This window comes from Phaethon lepturus, unplaced genomic scaffold (assembly GCF_000687285.1).
Source record: "Phaethon lepturus isolate BGI_N335 unplaced genomic scaffold, ASM68728v1 scaffold29312, whole genome shotgun sequence".
Taxonomy (NCBI): domain Eukaryota; kingdom Metazoa; phylum Chordata; class Aves; order Phaethontiformes; family Phaethontidae; genus Phaethon; species Phaethon lepturus.
Genome location: NW_010524561.1, coordinates 938 through 20,737, shown reverse-complemented (window position 1 = coordinate 20,737; position 19,800 = coordinate 938). Strand labels below are relative to the sequence as shown.

The 19,800-nt window shown below is 39.1% G+C and overlaps 1 protein-coding gene across 4 annotated transcripts in view; it reads left to right on the top strand.

Annotated features, from left to right (window-relative positions):
- The window catches only part of PLCB4 (phospholipase C, beta 4), a 93,830-nt gene extending 76,750 nt beyond the window's left edge, over positions 1-17,080 (top strand). For 2 of the 4 annotated variants that reach the window (XM_010282497.1, XM_010282496.1), the window contains 5 exons: positions 3,087-3,262; positions 7,854-7,955; positions 9,693-9,750; positions 10,175-10,261; positions 15,260-15,328. In XM_010282497.1, coding sequence (XP_010280799.1) covers positions 3,087-3,262; positions 7,854-7,955; positions 9,693-9,750; positions 10,175-10,261; positions 15,260-15,328 — 492 coding nt within the window. Of the gene's footprint in view, positions 1-3,086; positions 3,263-7,853; positions 7,956-9,692; positions 9,751-10,174; positions 10,262-12,385; positions 12,423-15,259 lie in introns of all 4 variants that reach the window. The other 2 variants (XM_010282495.1, XM_010282494.1) reach the window with 2 other exon arrangements.
- Positions 17,081-19,800: the final 2,720 nt, after the last annotated feature.

Here is a 19,800-nt window from a genome sequence, read left to right as displayed (position 1 = left end):
CTTGTTTTACAAGGAGCTGTAGCTGCTCCTTAGTCAGCATGCTTTGAAATTATTACTTTGAAATTAGTAGCACATCACTAGCACATCTGCCCATGAACACGTGCGGGTTTTTTTATGATTCTTATTTCCTGTCTTCTCAGATTGAATACTTAAAGTACTGCCATGCTTAAGTCTCCTTGCAGGTTTCTTCTTTGGGAGTTGGAATCGATGATCTTTCGACCTTCCAACTCGATATAATCTAGGTTTCTATGATTCTTTGATATCAGAGTACCTGAGATATAGGATTCCTGCCTTCATGTTCTTCTATACTGTCTCTAACATTATACATTTAAAAACAATGATCACATAATTCATTTGCAGTGGGCCCTTGAGTCTTTGTTTCTCGCTCTTTGCAGTTAAGTCACAAAATACTTGCTTTCACCATAGCTTCTGCTATTTCTACACTTACTTGTTTCACTGTTTTATGAAGTCATAATAATTGAATTTCATTCAAAGATTGTTTTGCATTTCCTCTACAGTGTAAGGGGACTTGAAATAAAAACCAACTCTTTTTTTGTTTACTGAAATGCCTGCCTGTCCATCTAGGGCAATGTAAAAACGCTCTCACTGTGACTAGGAGTCAGATCTCGTATGGTAATATCCCTGCACTTGCTAATACTTCAAACTAGTCTGAAACCCAGTCCTAAGTGGCAGACTGTATGGAAGAGTCGCACAGCAGCAAGCGGTGGAGGAGAATACTTGGCCAGCTCTGTCACAGTTCCCGCTACAATTTTATTGATGTTTGTAAGGGGACAGAGCCCAGTCAGAGCATTCTCTGCAGGAAGGCAGTTTGAATCGCAAATCTGTGTAAGGAACCATGTGTTGGCTCCTGTGCCAAGACGTGTGGTACACAGGTGTGATTTGCAGGCTCTGCCTGCTTCCTGGGTCACATAATAGCACTTGTCTTTTTAAAATATTAATACTTTCTAACATTGTAACCACAGAATTTTTCTGAGTATGTGATCCCTCTTCTGCTGTGATCCAAATTACACCCGGTTACTCAGGACTTTGGATCTACCTGTACCTTTTTTCTCCAAATCATGGATGGAGCTGACTCCATCTGGAAACTCTGCATTGAGAATAAATAAGGAATGGATTTTCCCAAGAACTTCAGCCATTGCTTACTTTTAGCTCCCTGAAGACCACTCTAGGTCTCCCTGGGGCGTTGATAAGCCAAGCGAGATCACTGTTGAGAGGAGATTCATAAAACCTAACTGAAGCATCCAGTTGCTTGAGGCCTGTAGATATGAGAGGCATCTCCAGGCAGTGTTTAGGTGTGATAAATCCTGCTTGAAACTGCTCACCTTTTCACATCAGCGATACAAGGAGCTTGGACTAAACTTGGTCCTAGGTTAAGTGCCTTAGGTGGGTGCTAGAGATGAGCTGGAGTGTCTGCCTCTCAATCTTTCAAAAACTCCATCTGAAAAGTGAGTTTCTTTACCAACATCCAAGCATTTATTCTGACCCATTTTAAAACTGAATCCTCATGTTTTTCTGGCTCTGACAGCAGTACTGCCTTACAGACATCATGTTAAAGATACTACACCCACTAACTGCTCCACATCCTTCAGTGTATTTATCATTTCATAGTTGGTAGGCTCTGGCTCAGTAGTGCACTTACCCACATGCACAAAAATAAGCATGGCTCATTTTGCTGGAAGTACACTCACACTTAAACACCTTGATGAATTAGACCTGTATTAGTCATGCCGATATCCTGCCTCAAAATGCCTTTTTTTTTTTTTTCTGACAGCTGCAGAAAACTCTGGGTAGCTCCCTATCTGCCTGCAATCTTACCTGTTTTGATATGGGACCATTATTTAACTAAAGCTAAATGCAAGTCTAGGTTTCAGGTAGTGGTAGTCAGCCTGATCTGTTACAAAATTACTCACTTCTTTTTTTTCATTAGGAGTCCAGCTTTATTACACAATGTGAGCTTTGTGCAGGAGGGCCTTCAGAGGAGCCTCTCCAGGGCAGAATGGAGACCAAGGCTGTTAAGGTCTCCTCTTCTTTCACCATCGTCAGTCTGTGTAGGAGAGTCTGTTCCGCATTATGCAAAGCTCACACGTGGGCCCACACCTAAAATACTGGCATCAGTCTCTCACTTGCTGAGCAATATGGTGGCAATTTTTTATTTGAAGAATAAGGTTTAGCTTTCATAGAAAATGACCCAGATGCTATTAGGTACCATAGTAGCAGTTGAAATGACTACCTGAACATAGGTTTATTGTGAGATGTATTTTGTATACCATTTATGGAAAAGTAGGATATCTTGTCAAAATAGCCAAAGATAATTATTAAAGGATAATAAAATACATCGTTCTATTAGCTTCTTTTCTAAATCATTGAGTGCAATATATTCTTATAGTAACAACTCTGGTGATTTAGACTTCTTATATTGTCTCTTGGGAGCTTTCCAAAACTTTAATCTCATTATTCTTATGAGTCTTGGGAGATAAGCAAGAGAAGAATACTTGTCAGATTCCCTGCTGACTTAATGAATATAAAACAAAGATACATAGCCCATCTTCACATTCATGTTGTATTAAATACTGGATTTCTCTGTAAACTGACTGTGTTTGTAAAACTGTCTCCACAAAAATCAAAGACTGTATTTAAGCCCTCAGAGAAATCCCACTCGCTAGGTTTTTTCCGTTGTTAATTTCAATGCTTTTAATACGTATTTTTTTCTTGGTAACGAAAAATGTGAAACCATTTTATTACGAACTCAGTGTTAGAGAAGGTTTTAAAATAACAGTAATACGGTTAAGAACATAAACGCAGCCAATTTATTCAGAGCACTTTAGATAATAGAGTCCTAATAGTAGTGGTTGTTTTATATCTGTTTTTGTAATACACCATAGTGTCCTCAGCGGCTTTGTTACTCTGTGAAGCAACTTCATTTGTTTAACTTAATTTTTCACAATTTAGCTGCATTCTTTGTAACCTTTTTTATGATTGTCTTTACATCATCTTCAGTAGCAGTAACAGCTGATGTCCTAGCCTACCTGAGAACTTCCAGCAAAGTTGTTGTTACTTCTCTACAGGTCAAAGAGATTGTGGCACAGCACACTAAAGAGTGGTCTGAGATGATCAATACACACAGTGCCGAAGAGCAAGAAATCCGTGATTTACACTTGAACCAACAGTGTGAACTACTGAAGAAACTGCTGATTAACGCTCATGAACAACAAACGCAGCAGCTAAAATTTTCACATGACAGGTGAGCAGGGCAGTGCTACTTGATAATAAGGATTGGTTTATGTCTGCTGACAAAGGTCCTGGGCTGTATGCACGGTAGAAGTAAAAGAAGCGATCGTACAAGGTTTAGATAGATGCAGGAATGGGATTAACTGGTTTAGATTATCTGAACCTCATTAAAGGCAGCAGATGCGATGAAGTGGTGATAGTTTGTAAAACTGTGAATGCTTAGACTTTACGCAGGAACTTCAGTTCAGAGGCTGGAAACTGAGAAGTATCAAATATGGAAATATCCTTTGGAGTTGCTAGCAGTTGCGGACACGTGTGTTTATGGCGTTGGTGGTTATAAGATTCATGAAAAGTGAGATCATAAAAACAACGGGTAGCAGGATAAGCTACATTAGACTGATGTATTATCTGCTTACAATATCCTGTTGTAATCACTGGGAATACAGAAGATACTGCATGGCACTGCTGTCTTGTTGCTTTTGTAATTAACCATCCTGCCCATTTGAAATTAAATAAAATGAAATACACAACGTATCCAGAGTGTTAGAAATAACAGTAAGTAGAGGAACGATTTTTTTAATGCTATGATCTATTAAGCAAAGCAGCCTAAAAGCATATGAATGCAAAATGTGTGTGTACATACATATATATGTTCATACTTATATATATATTCATATGTAATTGTCTTCAGCATCTTTCACATAAAAAGCATGGGGAAAAGGGAATAAATAAATCACATTTGAAGAAGGAATTGAAATGATTTCTTAAATGCCTGAGTGAAAAAACAGCAAATCTTTGCATCAAAGAGAGCACATGCTGTGACCTGCAAGCTTTCCATCCAACAGAGAATTGTCCCAGCAAAAGGCTTTTAGTGAGCTCATCTTTATGTTAATCTCTGTGTTAACTTATGTATTCAAGCTGTCCTGCAATAAATACCCAGTCAAAAATGAAGTCCAAAAATTGTTAAATTATAATACAAATGCATCATTCAAAAGGTAGTAGCCAGAGGAAGGTGCAGTCCTTCGTACTGTATCTCTAAATCATACCTGACTGCATCAGCCCAGAGAAATCTCATCACTTTGTTTTTAAGAGTCCTCTTTTCTGTCCTATTTGAAATTCACTACAGTGCTTAGAAGATAATTTACTAATGTATAGCCTGTTTGTGGAATACGACTTTTTTCCCCTCATCTTTTTGAAAGTAAGTTTTTGGTTACTTTTCTGTACGAATTTTCTTATTCTTGTAACTTTGATAAAGTCTGTCATTGTGGGCAGCTATTATATCTACACTAGGACAAGGTTTGGGGTTTTTTAAGCTTTTTTTTCTCATAGTTTTTGCCTTTGGGTTTAGGTTTTCTATATCTCTACATTGTTTAAACAGCCCTATATAATTTCTTGTAAATGGCTCTAATATTCTTATTAATGGATCTTGCTCTCTTACTAGAAATCATTTGTGTTCCGCCCATGTATTGTTCTGTTTTCAGCCCCATGTATTCTATTTTCAGAGCTACAAAGAACCAGACCTCAAAATCTACGTCCTGATAGATACTGAGAACTTTTTCTTCTCAGCTGTCCTACGAGTGACAACCTTCAAAATTCTTTCTGCTTTATTCATTGCAATTAGTGTGTTTCTACTTCTTTGGGAATTTGTGTAACCCCCAAATGTGCAGACTGGGGACTTTCCTGTTTAAAACAAATTTAAGACTGTGTCTGAATCTATGAATATCAGAAGAATTTGGAATGTGAAATGCTGAAATGTAAATAATAGTGCCCCAAAGGGACTCTACACTTGTAATCATTAGTAAACTTTTTTATAGAATACATTGTGTGTAGGAATATGTATGCATTTATCTGTATAGGTGTATGCAATAGCCAAGAGACAACTCAGGTAACCAGAGGGGGGAAAAAAAAAATCTATCTGAGAGCAGTGTGGGAGGTGCATCATGCTCTCTGCATGCTGTTCTCTCCGCTTCCCTCTCTGTGAGCTGAGGTAATGAGTTAGCTATCACAACAGAGGACACAGGGGTAGTAGGAAAGATCAGTAATCTGAAGTGATGTAGTTATCTGCTGTAGGGTAGATACTTTCCCTCCATGTGCAGTATAAAAAGCAATTACAGTTTGAGCTTTGAGCTCATTTAAAAACAAAGCAGAAGACAGCAGATACTCCTAAAAATTTGAAGCTTATTGAACTCAGGGGGGTGTTGTGCCCCCTGCCTCCCCAGATTGAGTTAGCTTTATTGACTTGGATGTAGTGAGCTTGCAGCATTTCAGAAACTGGGGAGGTGAAGCTGTTATTCACAAGCATTATGTGCTCCAGATAAAATAAGATGAGAGACAAAGAAAAATTATCTGTATTTGGGTTTGTGGGGGTTTTTTTATAGAAGAGGAGATTTGTCATCATTCAGACAATACTCGTGACATCAAATAACATGTTAATGCACTTTAATGTCATCTAAATATATGTATAAATTCCAAGGGTAGAGTCACATGCTAAAAATTAAGTATCCCTTTAAAAGACATGTTTGTATAAATTTCAGAGTTACAGTCAGTATGATAGAGTAGGAAATCAGCAGTTAAATCTTGCTGTTCATGTGCCACGTTTTTCAGAATCCTTCTTTTCTTTACCATCCTGCCCTATCTACTTCTCCCAGTTGACTCTGGCTACAGGCATCACCGCCACTTGTGAGCAGGAGGGAGTTCTTTAATGGTGCCATAGTGCTGCCAGCCAGGGCAGCACGGGGTGAACTTGAGACCCGAGGTGAAGCGCCATGCCAGGCGGTTGAGCAGTAAACGGACATGAGAACTTTGGCCCCATCTTTGAGAAGCACTATTTTAGAAACAAGGAATGGTCCCTATAAGTGCTTCTTGGCGATTTTAAAAGGAAGATGAGCTTTCTAATTTCTTCTGTTAATAACACTTTTTATTTCTTGCAAGCAATGAAAACCCAACACACCTAGAAAGACTCAGCAGCAGCAGAACTCAAACCTAATTATAGTTTGCAGAATAGAGAAGGAGTTGCATATAGATGTTTTGGCTCTTTCAGCCATATCCATGGCCAAAGTCTCATTTTTAAATCATCAGTTATGCACAGTAGTCCTCTAATCCTCTTAACTTCTTCCACGCTAAAATTATATCTGATGCAAATAAGCTAAATCAAATTGAACACCTACACTTACCTTTTTTTCATATCCTTGAGCACAGGAATAAAAATAAATTATTTCAGTACTGCTCTTAAGATAGTGTGCTTGAAAATTGCTTCAAATTCAGTATAGAAAATAAAAGCTTTTATTTGGAGAAAGGACTGTTGGAAATAAATGTGCTCTCGAGACAACATTTTTTAGAACCCAGTCTAATTTTTGCTGTGATACCACTGCTTTTAAATCTGTATTCAGGAAATGTTTCACCTTATGAACTCTTGGAGGGGAAAAAAAAGCATTGCATTTCTTTAATGAAAATTTTAAACTGTGGAAAATCTAAGTCATGGAGCAAAGTTTCTTCATGCCGCTTAATGATTAATGTCCTTTAGAGATGAAAGCAAGCTAAAAAAGATTCAACGACAACTTTTCATTAAATTAAGCACTCTGTTATGTGCCACACCCCTCCTCTTCTGTGCGTACAGAATGCTTAGAATTTTGGCTTAATAAGTACAATAATTGTCTAGCACTCTGCTTAAGATCACATTCAGAAAAAGAGACTAAGGCATTGCCTTGGCTTGTGACGAGTAACTTCTAGATTTCTATGCACTACTGAGGACTTTGCAATCCATTATTTGCTGCCTTATTTCCATATCTAATTCCTGTTTATTTAAACACTTAAGATCAGGAGGTGCAAGTGCTGGAATGCTGAGCAGGCGGAAAGCAAGAGCTAGCCTTCAGGGACGGCCTTTTTGGAGCTTGGCTGGCTTACCCAGAGTGACGAAAAGCCTTACGCACACTCACACCTCATAAGCCATTGCTGAAAGTCAGCATCTGTGCTGTTACTCCCAACAAAGAATGGCAATCGTTATCTTTTTAAAACAACAGGATATTTATTTACTTATTTTCTGTTTTTCTACTACACTGGCTGAAACACTGAAGAGCTACAAGGTTCATAGGGCAAGAAGGAGAAACCAAAAACAAAAACAAGAAAACAAAAGTCTGACCATGGTCTGAACCACAGAACTCTTTTCAGGCCCAAAGAAGTCTGTCAGCTCATACCACAACTAGCAAATATTGTTACTACTCATATTGCAGTCATGTTCAGTGCAGGATTTGTAAATTTTTTAGGCAGTTTTAAAAGACAAAATTGAATTTTCTAAATGGCTGATAGTAGTTCATACTCAGACAACTCATATACTAGGGAGAAAAGAGAGTATTGTATACCCTCTTGTAACTTTCAAAGTGTAAAAATGCATTAAACTGATCTTTCAGATTATATTCTCTGGAACAAATGGAGATTTCTGAATGCTTGCTCAAATTGTATAAAGTCTATCCAAAGGAAGACAATTTTGATATGGTTTGTTCTTTCCTCTTCCTTAATGCTTCAAGGACAAAATTAGCTACAGTGTAAAGGAAACGAACCTCAACAACAATTGCATCTTAGGCATTAACAACTTTGGTTTTGCCTAGGGAAAGCAAGGAAATGCGTGCCAACCAGGCTAAAATATCTATGGAGAACAGCAAAGCCATAAGCCAAGACAAATCTATCAAAAATAAAGCTGAAAGAGAGAGGTAAGTATCAGATCTCCCTTCTTGAGAAGGGACGAATGCTGTCAAAGGCTGACAGGTGACCTCATGGATTAACTCTACTAACACCATGATTTTTTGTATGGAAACAATGTCTAATGATTGTGCTGAATATATTTTATATTACTATTTTAGGAAGAATTTTGCTTTTCTCATATTTATCCTTTTAATAAATGTAATGCTCTGATTAGGTAAATAAAAAGTTCTTTATATTTATCAGCTATGACTGACTGCTGTAGGTGTAATCACACTATTAGATTGAAACACATCTGTAAGAGTTTTAATCATTGTGCTTAAAATGCATTATACTTTTTTGCTGTTGCTTCTTAAATGAAATGAGGGCTGTACTGAAAAGAGAGTCTGAGGTTTGGTTCTAGCTGGAGTTAGAGTAACTGGAGAGGCAGCATTACTAAAAACACAGGAGCTGGTGGCAGTGAAAGCCTTTCTCCTTCATCTACTGGTAACACGGCAGAGAGGTGGAACAGAAGGAAGGAGTGCTAAAAGTGATGATAATCGGCGGAGAGGGCAATGGAAGACAGGAGTGAAGAAGCAGCAGATGTACTCCCCAGCAGCACACGTGTTGCTTCTCCATTCCTGAACTGAACTGCAGCTCTCTGCCTCGTTACATGCTGGCGTTGGAGACCTGGCCAGCATCCAGGCTCAGCAAACCAAGGGCACTGCTGCACTTGCAAAAGTGGGTTATTCACAGCACGTTTGGGGATGACAGCCTTAATTGACTTGAGAGACTAGAGAGACACTTGCCAGTACCGACTGCTGAGAATTTTTGGAGGATTGATCTGCATTGTGGCTATTTTAAGTTTCTTTTATTTATCCTAAAAGTTTCCAAATAAATAGATAAAAGCAGAGTCCACATGATGATGTCTCATAAGCCTTTGGGGTTTCCCCTTCACTTTGGGCTTGCCATCTGGATCATTCTTTCCTCTTTTACATTCCCTCCTTGGCACTGGGCTGGTTTGGTCAAAAGGCTTGAACTCGTTCCCGCTGAACTAAGTCACTTGAGTGTTACAGACTCCTAGCTCATCAGGAGGATGAGTTGTCAGGCCCCTTGGTAACTGTGTGCTTAGTTAATGCAAGACCTCCACTAATGACTCTTGAGATAAATCTGTTGTCATAGTTGAAAGCATTCTGAATGCAGTTATGGTTTTTAGGCTTTGCGGTTAGTCTGATTTGGCTCTTTGAACTATTTTTGGTATATTTCATGATGGAAATCTTAGGAAGAGACACTTTGCAGTTAGGTATTTTATGTAAATATGAATTGAATACTTACCCTTTTGCTTAAATAACAGCTTTAAGAACCTTACAGCATTGATAACCTATAACTTTACTTATGATCATCAGATTATTTTTCCATTAGCACTGTTAGGAGATGTAGCACATTTTATATACCAAAATAAGTTGAGAGCAGAGTGCAGTAAGGGATACACAAATGAATTAAAACATTTTTTTAAAGTTCTGTCCACCACTCTTGAGTAAGGGAAAAAGCAAACTTCATTCACAACAGTCTTGCTCGTTTTTTTTTCCCCAAGTTTTCAATCATACTGTCACTTTAAGTGTACAGGTATGTAGCCAGAGGAGTGTACAATTTGCTACAGGTAGTCAGAAACCAAAATATACCTTACGAGTTTGTGATTCTCTCTATTGTAGCTTTGGGGTTTCTTTTTTTCCAATGAGTCTTCATGGACAACATTTGCATTTTTTTAGGCGAGTCAGAGAACTGAACAGCAGCAACACAAAAAAGTTCCTGGAAGAGAGAAAAAGGGTAACTATAACCTTGACAAAGTCACTGGGCACTATTTCTGGATATTCATTTTCATTTCTGTGTTGAGACTCTAGCTCTAGTAAACAAGCAGGTGTTGGTCCTTGCTTTGTTCCACATACTTGTAGTATAAAAGACCTAGCATAATTTAAGAGGAAGCTATTTTAAATTAACAAAATTACTATTCATTGTTGTGTATTTTTTACTTTTATGTTATATATTATATATGTAATATGTGTAATATTGTGTAATTATTGTAGTAATAGCTCTTCTTAAGGCTGGGTGATGTAATAGGCTTCCTGTGATGTTTTGTGCCATCCAAGTGGGGCAATGTGGCATATATACATGTATGTGTTTCAAGTAAGTTTTTATTTTGCTTGTTAATAATGTGTTGCATTTCCCCTCCATTATTTTCTCTTGCTTACAGCTGGCAATGAAGCAGTCAAAGGAAATGGATCAGTTGAAAAAAGTTCAACTTGAGCATTTAGAAGTCTTGGAGAAGCAGAATGAGCAGGTATCTTATTTTAAAGGCTTAAAAGAAAAGCAAGCTAGTGAAAACAATAACCAGCATCAGGCTGAGTAGAATGCTTCTAAATGTAAGTCATTACCAAATGTGTGAAAATGACCTTGTTTGCGGTCACTCACCTACTTGGGGAGTTAAAATGAAGAGGTGAGGTGAATTAAATAATGATACAGAACCAGATTTGTTTCAGATAAGCATGTGAAAACTTGACTGCTTAGCCAGGGTCTGTCCTTTCAGCTGTTCAGCCACGCTGATACTTGTTAGCTAGATATGACAGTCATAAAAGGCCCAGCATATCCATTTTAATTACTCCCAAGAAGTACCTCAAGCGAATCTGTTTGTTTCATTTTGGAACTTACATTTCTAGTGCTGGTTGGAAAATAGAGGTGAAACGTGCACAGAGCATCTCTGAACTCTAAGAGACAGTTTGGACTGAATTGTAGAGATGTATAGTAGCAGAGGGAGTTTTATCTGTACAAGTACATCCCTTCCTAATTAAAATACCTTATTATTTTCTTCTAGTTTATAAGCTCTTTTTTTTTTTTAATTGAAAAACTATTTGGCAAGGAAAGGAAAATTCTGATCTTATTTCTGGTAGAAGCAATGCTATGTTTTGAGCAATTCCCTTGGATCAGCCAGCAGAGCTGTAATTATTGCATGGCCTTGCAGTACTGCACTTACACAAATGGGAACTGCAAGGGGACTATACCCAGCAGTTTAATGAGGTGAGAGAGAAAGGGTGCATTTAATAACCATTACTTTCAAGGGTTATGTACTTACTTCTTTATTATTAAATGTTTAGGACTTGAACTCTGTGGCAGACATTATAGTCTGAATTAAAGCCATTTTGCAGAGTCGGGGTGAAGTGAAGAGTACATGCAAATCAAGTACATGCAATCCACTGTCAGGAGAGAGTCCTACAGCCCCGAAAGCTGCAGCCTGGGTAGGTTTTAGGGGGGTGATAGCAATGTAGGATCGCAGGCAGCTGGCACCACCAAGCCCCAGCCACCATGGCTCTGACTTCTGATTGCTCCACCTCCCTTTTGGACAACAACCAAAATTCCTAGTCTGTTCCCTCACAGGGTTTGTGTAGGTGCCATCTCTATCATCCAGCGTGAATGGATCTGTCAGTCAGTCTGTTCTTGAGCAATATCTGCATATAATCAAAAGGCAGGAGAGGCAGGCACCCCGGGGGAGGCAACTGGGCTACAGCAGATCTGTAACGTTGCTGTAGAGAGCGCGACAGAGAGCTCCCTAGTTGACAAAAAATGATGGGCTTGATCCAGAGATAGGTGTTATCAGTGGTTTCTTTCAGGGGGCTTTGGATCCATTTTTTAAAAACATAAGGACAAGAGGGAATTATTATAGTTGTGCTTTTAACCACAATGCAATAAACACGTTATGTATAAGGGAGCGAGGTTGCTAGGAAATAAGTGTGAGTCATTAAAGGAGTCACGTTTTGCAGCAATTAGAAACTTCCCTCACCTGAGGTTACACCTTCCGCCGCTGAGAGATGGTTACAGCCTACATGAGCTTGCTCATACTCCATTTCAGTGCAGAGATTAAGTCAGCTTAAATCATCAGTGATTAAATGGAGTAAGATCATTCACGTGCTGGTTATCACTTTTGTGTGGGCATGTGGTGGCCTCCACCAGAGGGATAGTGGATAGGGATTAACAGCTTTTTAATTCACTCTGATTTGATCCATCAGAACATATATTTTCACACCTGCTGTTTTGACCACTTCCTTTTTAGCCCCAAAAGTGCACCAGTGCAAACCCCCAGCTGGGTCTGGTTTTGTTGTTATACACATTGATGCATGAAAACTAGTTGGATCGAGATAAAGGTGGTATTTGTTTAATGAGCATTTCAAAACGTGATATTTTTTTTTCCGGATCAAACAAGAGAAGATATTTTTCATACAAATATACAATGTAGAAAAGCAGAATTATGGGTGGAAACAGCCTTCAATACAAACTGTTATGAATTTAAATTTGTTTTGGTTTATGTATGTTTTTCTTGCATTAATTTTTCAATCTCACTTCAGTTTTCATTCATTTAATTTGCTTCTTGTTGTATTACTCAATTTTGACATTATTATTTTTGTACAAACAGCTTTTGAAATCCTGTCATGCAGTGTCTCAAACACAAGGTAGGATGGACGTATAATAAGCCAACTATTATTTCAGTGTGCTTTCCTTCTAAATTAAATCATTATCATTGGAGCCCTCCTTGTAAATGCAACCATTGGGAAGTACCATTGACATAGTGAACACAATGTTAATCTTGTTTGCACACAGATATTTGAGCCTGACACAATATTAACAGTATATTTTGTGCTTTAGCATCTCAAAGTCAGATGCGTATGAACAGTGATGTGCAGAGGAAATATTTAGAGAGTAACTTGTATTGTACGTTACCTGTCGTTACTGAAAGGTGCGCTTAGAGTTCTAAACTGTTGTCTGTGGGAAGTGTCTATTGATCTAAGAAAACTCTTTTAGTGTTAACATATATATGATTAAGTGCTAGTGCTGATAGTCAGACAAAGGTTATCCACATATATTAGTATGGTAATAAAATAAGTAATTCCATGCTAAGAATAGCAAAATATAGAATAAATGGTTAGAAACAGCTTTTTAGTGTCTAAAGAAGAGACGCTTCCAGCGCTTTAAAATTCACTTCAAAATCCAACACATTACAAGGTATGGCAATTATACTTACCAAATGGCTGTGCTGCTGTGGCTTCCTTAAGTAATTGTTACTCTCAAGAAATGTCTATTAACCCCTGTCTAACCAAGGGAAGTAGTTGTGTTAGGCTTGAACGTCCAGTTGTACAGCATTGCCTGATCAGAATTATTTTCTTGAATTGATACCATACTTGTATCTTGCAGTGAGTCTGGCAGCACCCGCTTTAATAACATTTATTTATGGGCATATAATGAGGAAAAAAAGCATTCATTAGGCTAGGAAAAAAATACCTTTGTTCTTCTTTTACTGTATATGGTTCTTAGCCTGTCTTAGATCTCACTAGAGAGCGAGCATGTTGAAAGCAGAGTCCATTAGCTGCCACTTACTTCCTGAATTTACTGCAGTTTCGACACTGCCTTCCAGAAGGCTCGTCTTCGAGTATCGTGCTTGTGTGTTCACGTCGGAATGCACCGTCTGAACCAGCCTCAGACTAGCAAAAACGGGCGTCCTGTTCCTAATGCTAATGTGTTCTTTGAAACCAGGTTATCACTAAAATAATTCTGTACGCCATATATTGGCATGCAGAATATTTATAGGACACTATGTGCCAGTAGTTAAGTCACAAACTTAAAAATGTGAAATGCGTGAGTCACTAAGAATGAAACACAGGGGTTTGTTTTATCTGGAATTTCATTTCACACACAGGCAAAATCCAGCCAACATTTCAGAAGAGGTTGTACATATTGATTTATTATTATGTTTCCATATTTTCATGTTAAAATTATTTCTTCATTACTTTCAAGCTTTCAACTCATTTAAATGGAGAGCATTGATTAATTTTTAATCATATTTATGACAGTTGCTTTGCCATTATCATAATTCCTTTTTTCCCCAAGATGATGATGATGACTATGAAAGTCCAGGGCTAGATTTTTCAAGAAGGCACATACATCACAGCTGCACAAACCCACATTTACCTTGCAAAATTACTAGCTGTGCATCTCATTACTTTAGATCTACATCTGCCCATTTTTACATATGCAAATACATGTTTGCACATCCAGAATAGGTGACTCCTTAAGTAGGAGCTTGTGTAGCAAAGTTCCCTGTCTAAGCAACGTTTACAACTTTTTGAGGAACATAGTTCATGTAAATCAAGTCCAGTAGCCATTCTTCCCTGCATGACATACACAAAGCAGTTACACCAAAGAAAATACTAGCTTGGTTTGTTTCTTCCTAAACCTGTCCTAATCCTCGGGAGCTTGGTTGTAAACATAGATGGGTTAGCTTGCCCTCTGGGTCAATTTATTCCGAGTCCTTTGGGTTATGGCTTTAAATAACTTCCCGGATTGAGAGCCCTCAGAGAAAATGAAGAGATGGTGACTCCCAGTTCCTTTAAACTGCGGAGTTTCAAACAAAAGCGGAACTTCTAATCTGTAACTGAGCCACAGGAGGAGTAAGTGTACGTTTGTGCGTATCTGTGTGTGAGAGAGAGGGGGGAGGAGAGGAAGGGAATTCTCTCTAAGGAGGGGATTCCCAGGTCAGCTACCGTTTATATATGGTTCTTTAACTCTGCTTGCAAAGCCCGAGTCTTGCAGAGTTTATAGTGAGATCTGGCGTACGTTCATTGCTGTATTCTGCACAACGCATTTGGGTACAGTTTCAGGTGGATTCGTGTGTATAACCCCATGGAGCATATAGCAGTAGTCTAATCCTGAGGTGAAAAACACCATGTCTGTAATCATAAGAATCTCCTGGTCAGATGGAGATTATTTTTTAAAAATTATTATTTAAGAAATTAGTACTTAAAAATCTTGCCTACTGCAAGGAAGATGTTATATCAGTGGGTTTTTGTCATTCCTTGTCTTTATGAAAGAAACAGGTCCAGGTCATAGATGAACTCTCTAAACGTTTTGGGAAGTAACACATCGCAGTACTCACACAACAGCGGTGAAGCATACATTCCCAAAGACATTTCCTATCAGGAGAAACAGTCGAAGCGGGATCTGCCTAATTTTCTTCTCCAAAATTGGAGCTTCTACATTTTACCATACACATCTTCAGAAAGTCAATCCATGAGTCTTGGAATAGGATCAAAAGTATTTCCCAAGAATTTGTAGACATGAGAAAAACATCTGATTTTGAAAACAGAATGACACTGGCGGGGTAAACATAATGTTATTACATATATCTTCAGTGTGTTCTGCCTGTATTTCACCCAGACACTATCATATAAAACATGTGCTTCATTTTGAACAAAAGGTCTAACGCAATGCTTCATGCGGTGCTTTTGGATTACAGGCAAAGGAGATGCAGCAGATGGTGAAGCTGGAAGCAGAGATGGATCGCAGGCCAGCAACAGTGGTTTAAAGCCTCAACAAGCAAATTGAAGTTGGAGAACACAGCATCCTTAAAATGAGAGCAAAATTCAAAATAATGTTGCTGAGGTTGAAAAGTGGGCTTTGTTTTGTTTTGTTTTATTTTGTTTTGTTTGGGGGCAGTTTGTGTGTTTTTTTGTTTTTAATATATAAAGCGTAGCAACGGACCACCAAGTCTTAAGGTTTGCATTATTTCTTTTTTAACACTGGGCACTGAATTTCCTTTGTTGGATTTCCATTTTCCTTTGTTCAGAAAAACACTAACCGGAAGATGAAGACAGTTTTTTTAAACTCAGTCCTGTATTCCTTTCTGTATCTCAACAGGCAGCTTGCCTGCATCAGCATTACACAATCAAAGCCTTGAAACACAACAGATATTTTTAACATCATCTCAAGTGGCAACAAAACTGTAGTCAAGTCATGTTATTTACCATTTGTGTTCTCATGTGTGATATATTGTGTAGAAACCCCATGCTGCCAGATCCCGACAAGCAACAGCTCGTCAGATGCTCAGCACCTGATGTCACGGAGCCTACTGAACTGAATCTTCTGCTAAGTCACCGTAATAATCAGTGTAGTAAGGACCTGAGTTTGGGCAATTTTAAATTCTATTTCAAAGTGTTTTTCAGGCAGGAGACAGCAGGCAGTTGAAAGGTAACTGTGTGTATTCAGAAGTACAATATGTACAAAGTCATCGACCAAATTCATCAACTGTAACAGTAACTTGACAGGATATTTCTGCAGTCCAGTGATGTCATTCACAAGTGCCATATCAACTCTTACCACGTCTGAAAGAAGCTGATATCCTGTAGAAGTTACTGCAGTGGTTAGCGTGAGGGAAATACAGTGTATTTGTGCCAAAACTGATCAGTGCTTTAGGGAATTATGTATTAGGCACTTTAAGAAAAGTTTACATCCTACATTGCTTGTATAGAAATTGCATTTTGATCCTGTTGCTGCAGATCCCAGATACTACAGTTCATTGTAACTTAAAGATTGTTTAAATGGCTTTTGGCAAAAAGTTTGTAACTGTGAAAATGTAAAAAGTATTTATACACTTCAGAATCACAGCATTGTAGAAAATCACATACATGTTGCCACGTGATAAAGTTAGTAAACAGAAATGCTAAGAGTATGTTTGCATGTGATACAAATGCTACTAAGACTGCAATGCCTACTATATGACCACAGTCATTCTACTAGCTGGTAAATACTGAATAAATGTATGGCACAGAATATTGTTTGATTAATTACAAAGACTTTTAGCATAACAAGGTCTCTATATATACGTGTGTATATTAATTACGTGGGCATTCTTGATACAGTAAAAGAAAAGTACATAACTAATTTAATTTTACACAGAAGTATTTATGCAGATTTTCAGAATTTCATATCAGGAATAACCTTTTTATGTCCATTAGATATAAAACCAATTTGCTAATGTGATAATTTGCATGTTTCCAGAGCTTGCTGTAGTTATATTGCAAAACAATGCATGTAAGCATTCCGCTTGGAATTTGTCCATGCTGCCAATTCAAAGATGACTGCATGGAAACTGGTAGTTTAGAACAAATCAGATTCCTGATTTCAACGTACTAAGCACCAATTACTTTGTTGTATATGCTTGTACAAACAAATTCTACATATTCCTATAAACAAAATAAATGAAAAGAGGTAATTATGTTATTGTCAGTCCTGAGATGAAACTTTCAACTTCTCTAATAAAAACCTTAAAAATTCAAAATGTTTAGTTTTGACTGTAGTGAATTGTAGGGTGGTGGTATTATTACTTACATATTTTTAGTAAGTTGTATTTCCTTGTAAAAATGTGCATAGTGTAAATATATTTCTATCACAGCTTATTTATTCAAAGGAGTCTTATTTCTTTTAAGTGATAGAAGAATTGTGCAGCGTTGGTCCTTGCAGCACTACAGAACTACCCGAGTGCAGTGTAGCAGCACTACCTTGAGATGCAGCACCCTGAGTACAGTGTAGCAGCTCTACCTTGAGAATGCAACTGAGACAGAGGTCAGTGAAGTCTTTAGGGGTTTAAGGCAGGATTTAAACAAACTTGTGATGACTATTACAGAATTCCCATTCTGATGCCACTTAACTTACGGAGGCACCTCCTGCTTCTTATAATCCATCATGTTTTAAAGACAAGTTGTGTACTGGGAGCAGCTCTCCCTGCTTTCTAAGCTTGACTTGAGTGCCGGAGGGAGCTGGGAGCAGCAGTGTTTTCAGAGCATGCTGGACAGGATCTGGCATCTCAAACAAGGCAGTGATTTTTTATTATTCTTTTTTTAAATTAAAAATGTCTTCTAAAACACAGCTGGTGGAGACAGTGCTGTGAGCTGGAATTTTTTTACTGCTGCCTACTGCAGTGGTTTCTAGCCAGTAAGCAGATGACAGACCAGATACAGAGGGAACCAGATGGTGAAGCATTGAATGTTTCTAGTTTTCTTAGGCTCACTTACAGCCTGGCTGGAAACTACTGCCCTACCTGTTAAAGAAATAACTGGAAATGGAGGACTTGGGTTCAGCTCACGTCCCTGTCTGAGGAAAATCAAACCTGCCTCTCTTAATTCCCTGGCGAGTATCCTATGCATCAGGGAATATGTTTTGGAAGGCTAGAAAATACTGTCCACAGCCTCCTTTGGAGCCTGTGCTCGCTGCTCAGCCAGGAGCGAGACGTTTATCAAGTCGGCGAGAAAATGTGGTTCTGTGAAACTGTGGAGCTGGGTAGCCTCAGCTTCCAGGCTCAGCTCCCAGAACTGTTACGTATTTCATCCATTGACAATTTAGCATAAAACACAGACAGTAATTTGAAATTAAGTGATGGATTTTGTCAGCTAAGTATTTTGAAATACTGTTTAAGTAGTATTTGATTCAAAAATTATTTGAAGTTTGGCCGCTAATGTAATGAGGTGAGAATTTCCATTGAGATGAAATAGGCTAATCAATTTGAACATTGATACTGAGTTAAAGCAGTTTAAAATGTCACTCCCTGCCGGGGTGATAGATTCCACTTCAGTGAAATTTCATCGAGGGAAGTGTCAGATTCTCCCTCTCCGAACCTCTTCAGATAAATTCAGCACAGCTGTGATGGGGAAGGTCATGACACCCTCGCCTCACAGGCAGCCCGCTATTCTTTCACTTCCAGTAATTTGGGGGCTGGTCATTGTCTTGACTGTTTCCAAGAGGGGGTCTGTGTAACCCCGCCCACTCGACTGCAGTCAAATTGCATTGTGGAGATCCAAAATACCCCTCAGGGGCTGATTTCCTTGCAGGCTCCACATGTCATCGCCCATAGACTGCCTGTGAAACCAGTTACCAGTGGCAGACACATCTCGGAGCTGCTCGGCCGGAAAAGCCCACTGCCGGGGATGCGCCAGCAGTGGTCCCAGCACTGGAGCCCCGCTGTCGCCGTGCTGCGTGCTCCCTGTGAGGAAGCCAGTAAGAGTTATCGCTGCCTGGGTAGCAAAGGAGTTTCAGCCTTCAGAGATATACAGGTGGTCTCCACAGCTGGGGATAAGGGCAGGTTGCAGGGCTGGTTCCGAGTGATCCAGTCTGTGACCATAAATTGGCCCTGGTCGTAGAATTTCAGGTCAGCTAGTGCTGCACTGGCTCCCCCAGGTGAGATCTGTCAGTGTTTTGGGGCTTTCTTGGTGTTGGGAAATCTCAGGCCTTTCCCTTTTTTGCCATGGAGAATGAGATAAATGCAGGTCTGCAGGCTGGGAGTGGGGATTGTGACTGAAGCCAAAGGCTTTTTTGTTGTGCTATGCAGCTGGTGGGGCCCGGGAGAGCACAGTTCAGTGCCGTGGGGCTCGGGCGGCTGTGGGTCAGGCTTTGCTCAGGTCTCCAACGCAGCTCCTCTCTGTGGTAGCCTCATACACAGGCTGGATGCAGGGGCAGCTGCTCAGGATCATGTATTTATTCGGAGGCTTAGAAGCTACCTGGAAACCTCAAAAAAATTGGAAATTAAATAGGGGGCTAGATGAGGAAATAGAGGCTAGTTAAATACTGAGGTCATCAGTGAAAAACCTGAGGAAACCGGGCACTAAAATCACCACAGAGATAGTCTGTTGCAGTCGAAGAGCCTCATACAGAAATTATATTTTTTTCCCTTTATAGTAGTCCCCTGAAACTGTTATCTGTAGGTTAATCCTGTATTACGACTGACACAGGTCTGGCTCTATTTTGAGGGGCAGGAATGACTCTTTATCATGAAAGAGGAGAGAGAGGAAATGGCCAGAATATAATTTTTAACACATACAGCAAGAAAAAAAGGAATTTCAGCAGAATAGTTACAGAAATCGGTATGTTCCTTCAATATCTGGTTTTATTTTTAAAGAGCTGATTCCCAGCAAGAAACCCCCTCTCCACAGGTGTGCCCTGGCAGAGAAGGGCAGCTGCCCACAATCAAGACTTGCCTTGTAATACCTTGTTTCGAAAAACCCTGGG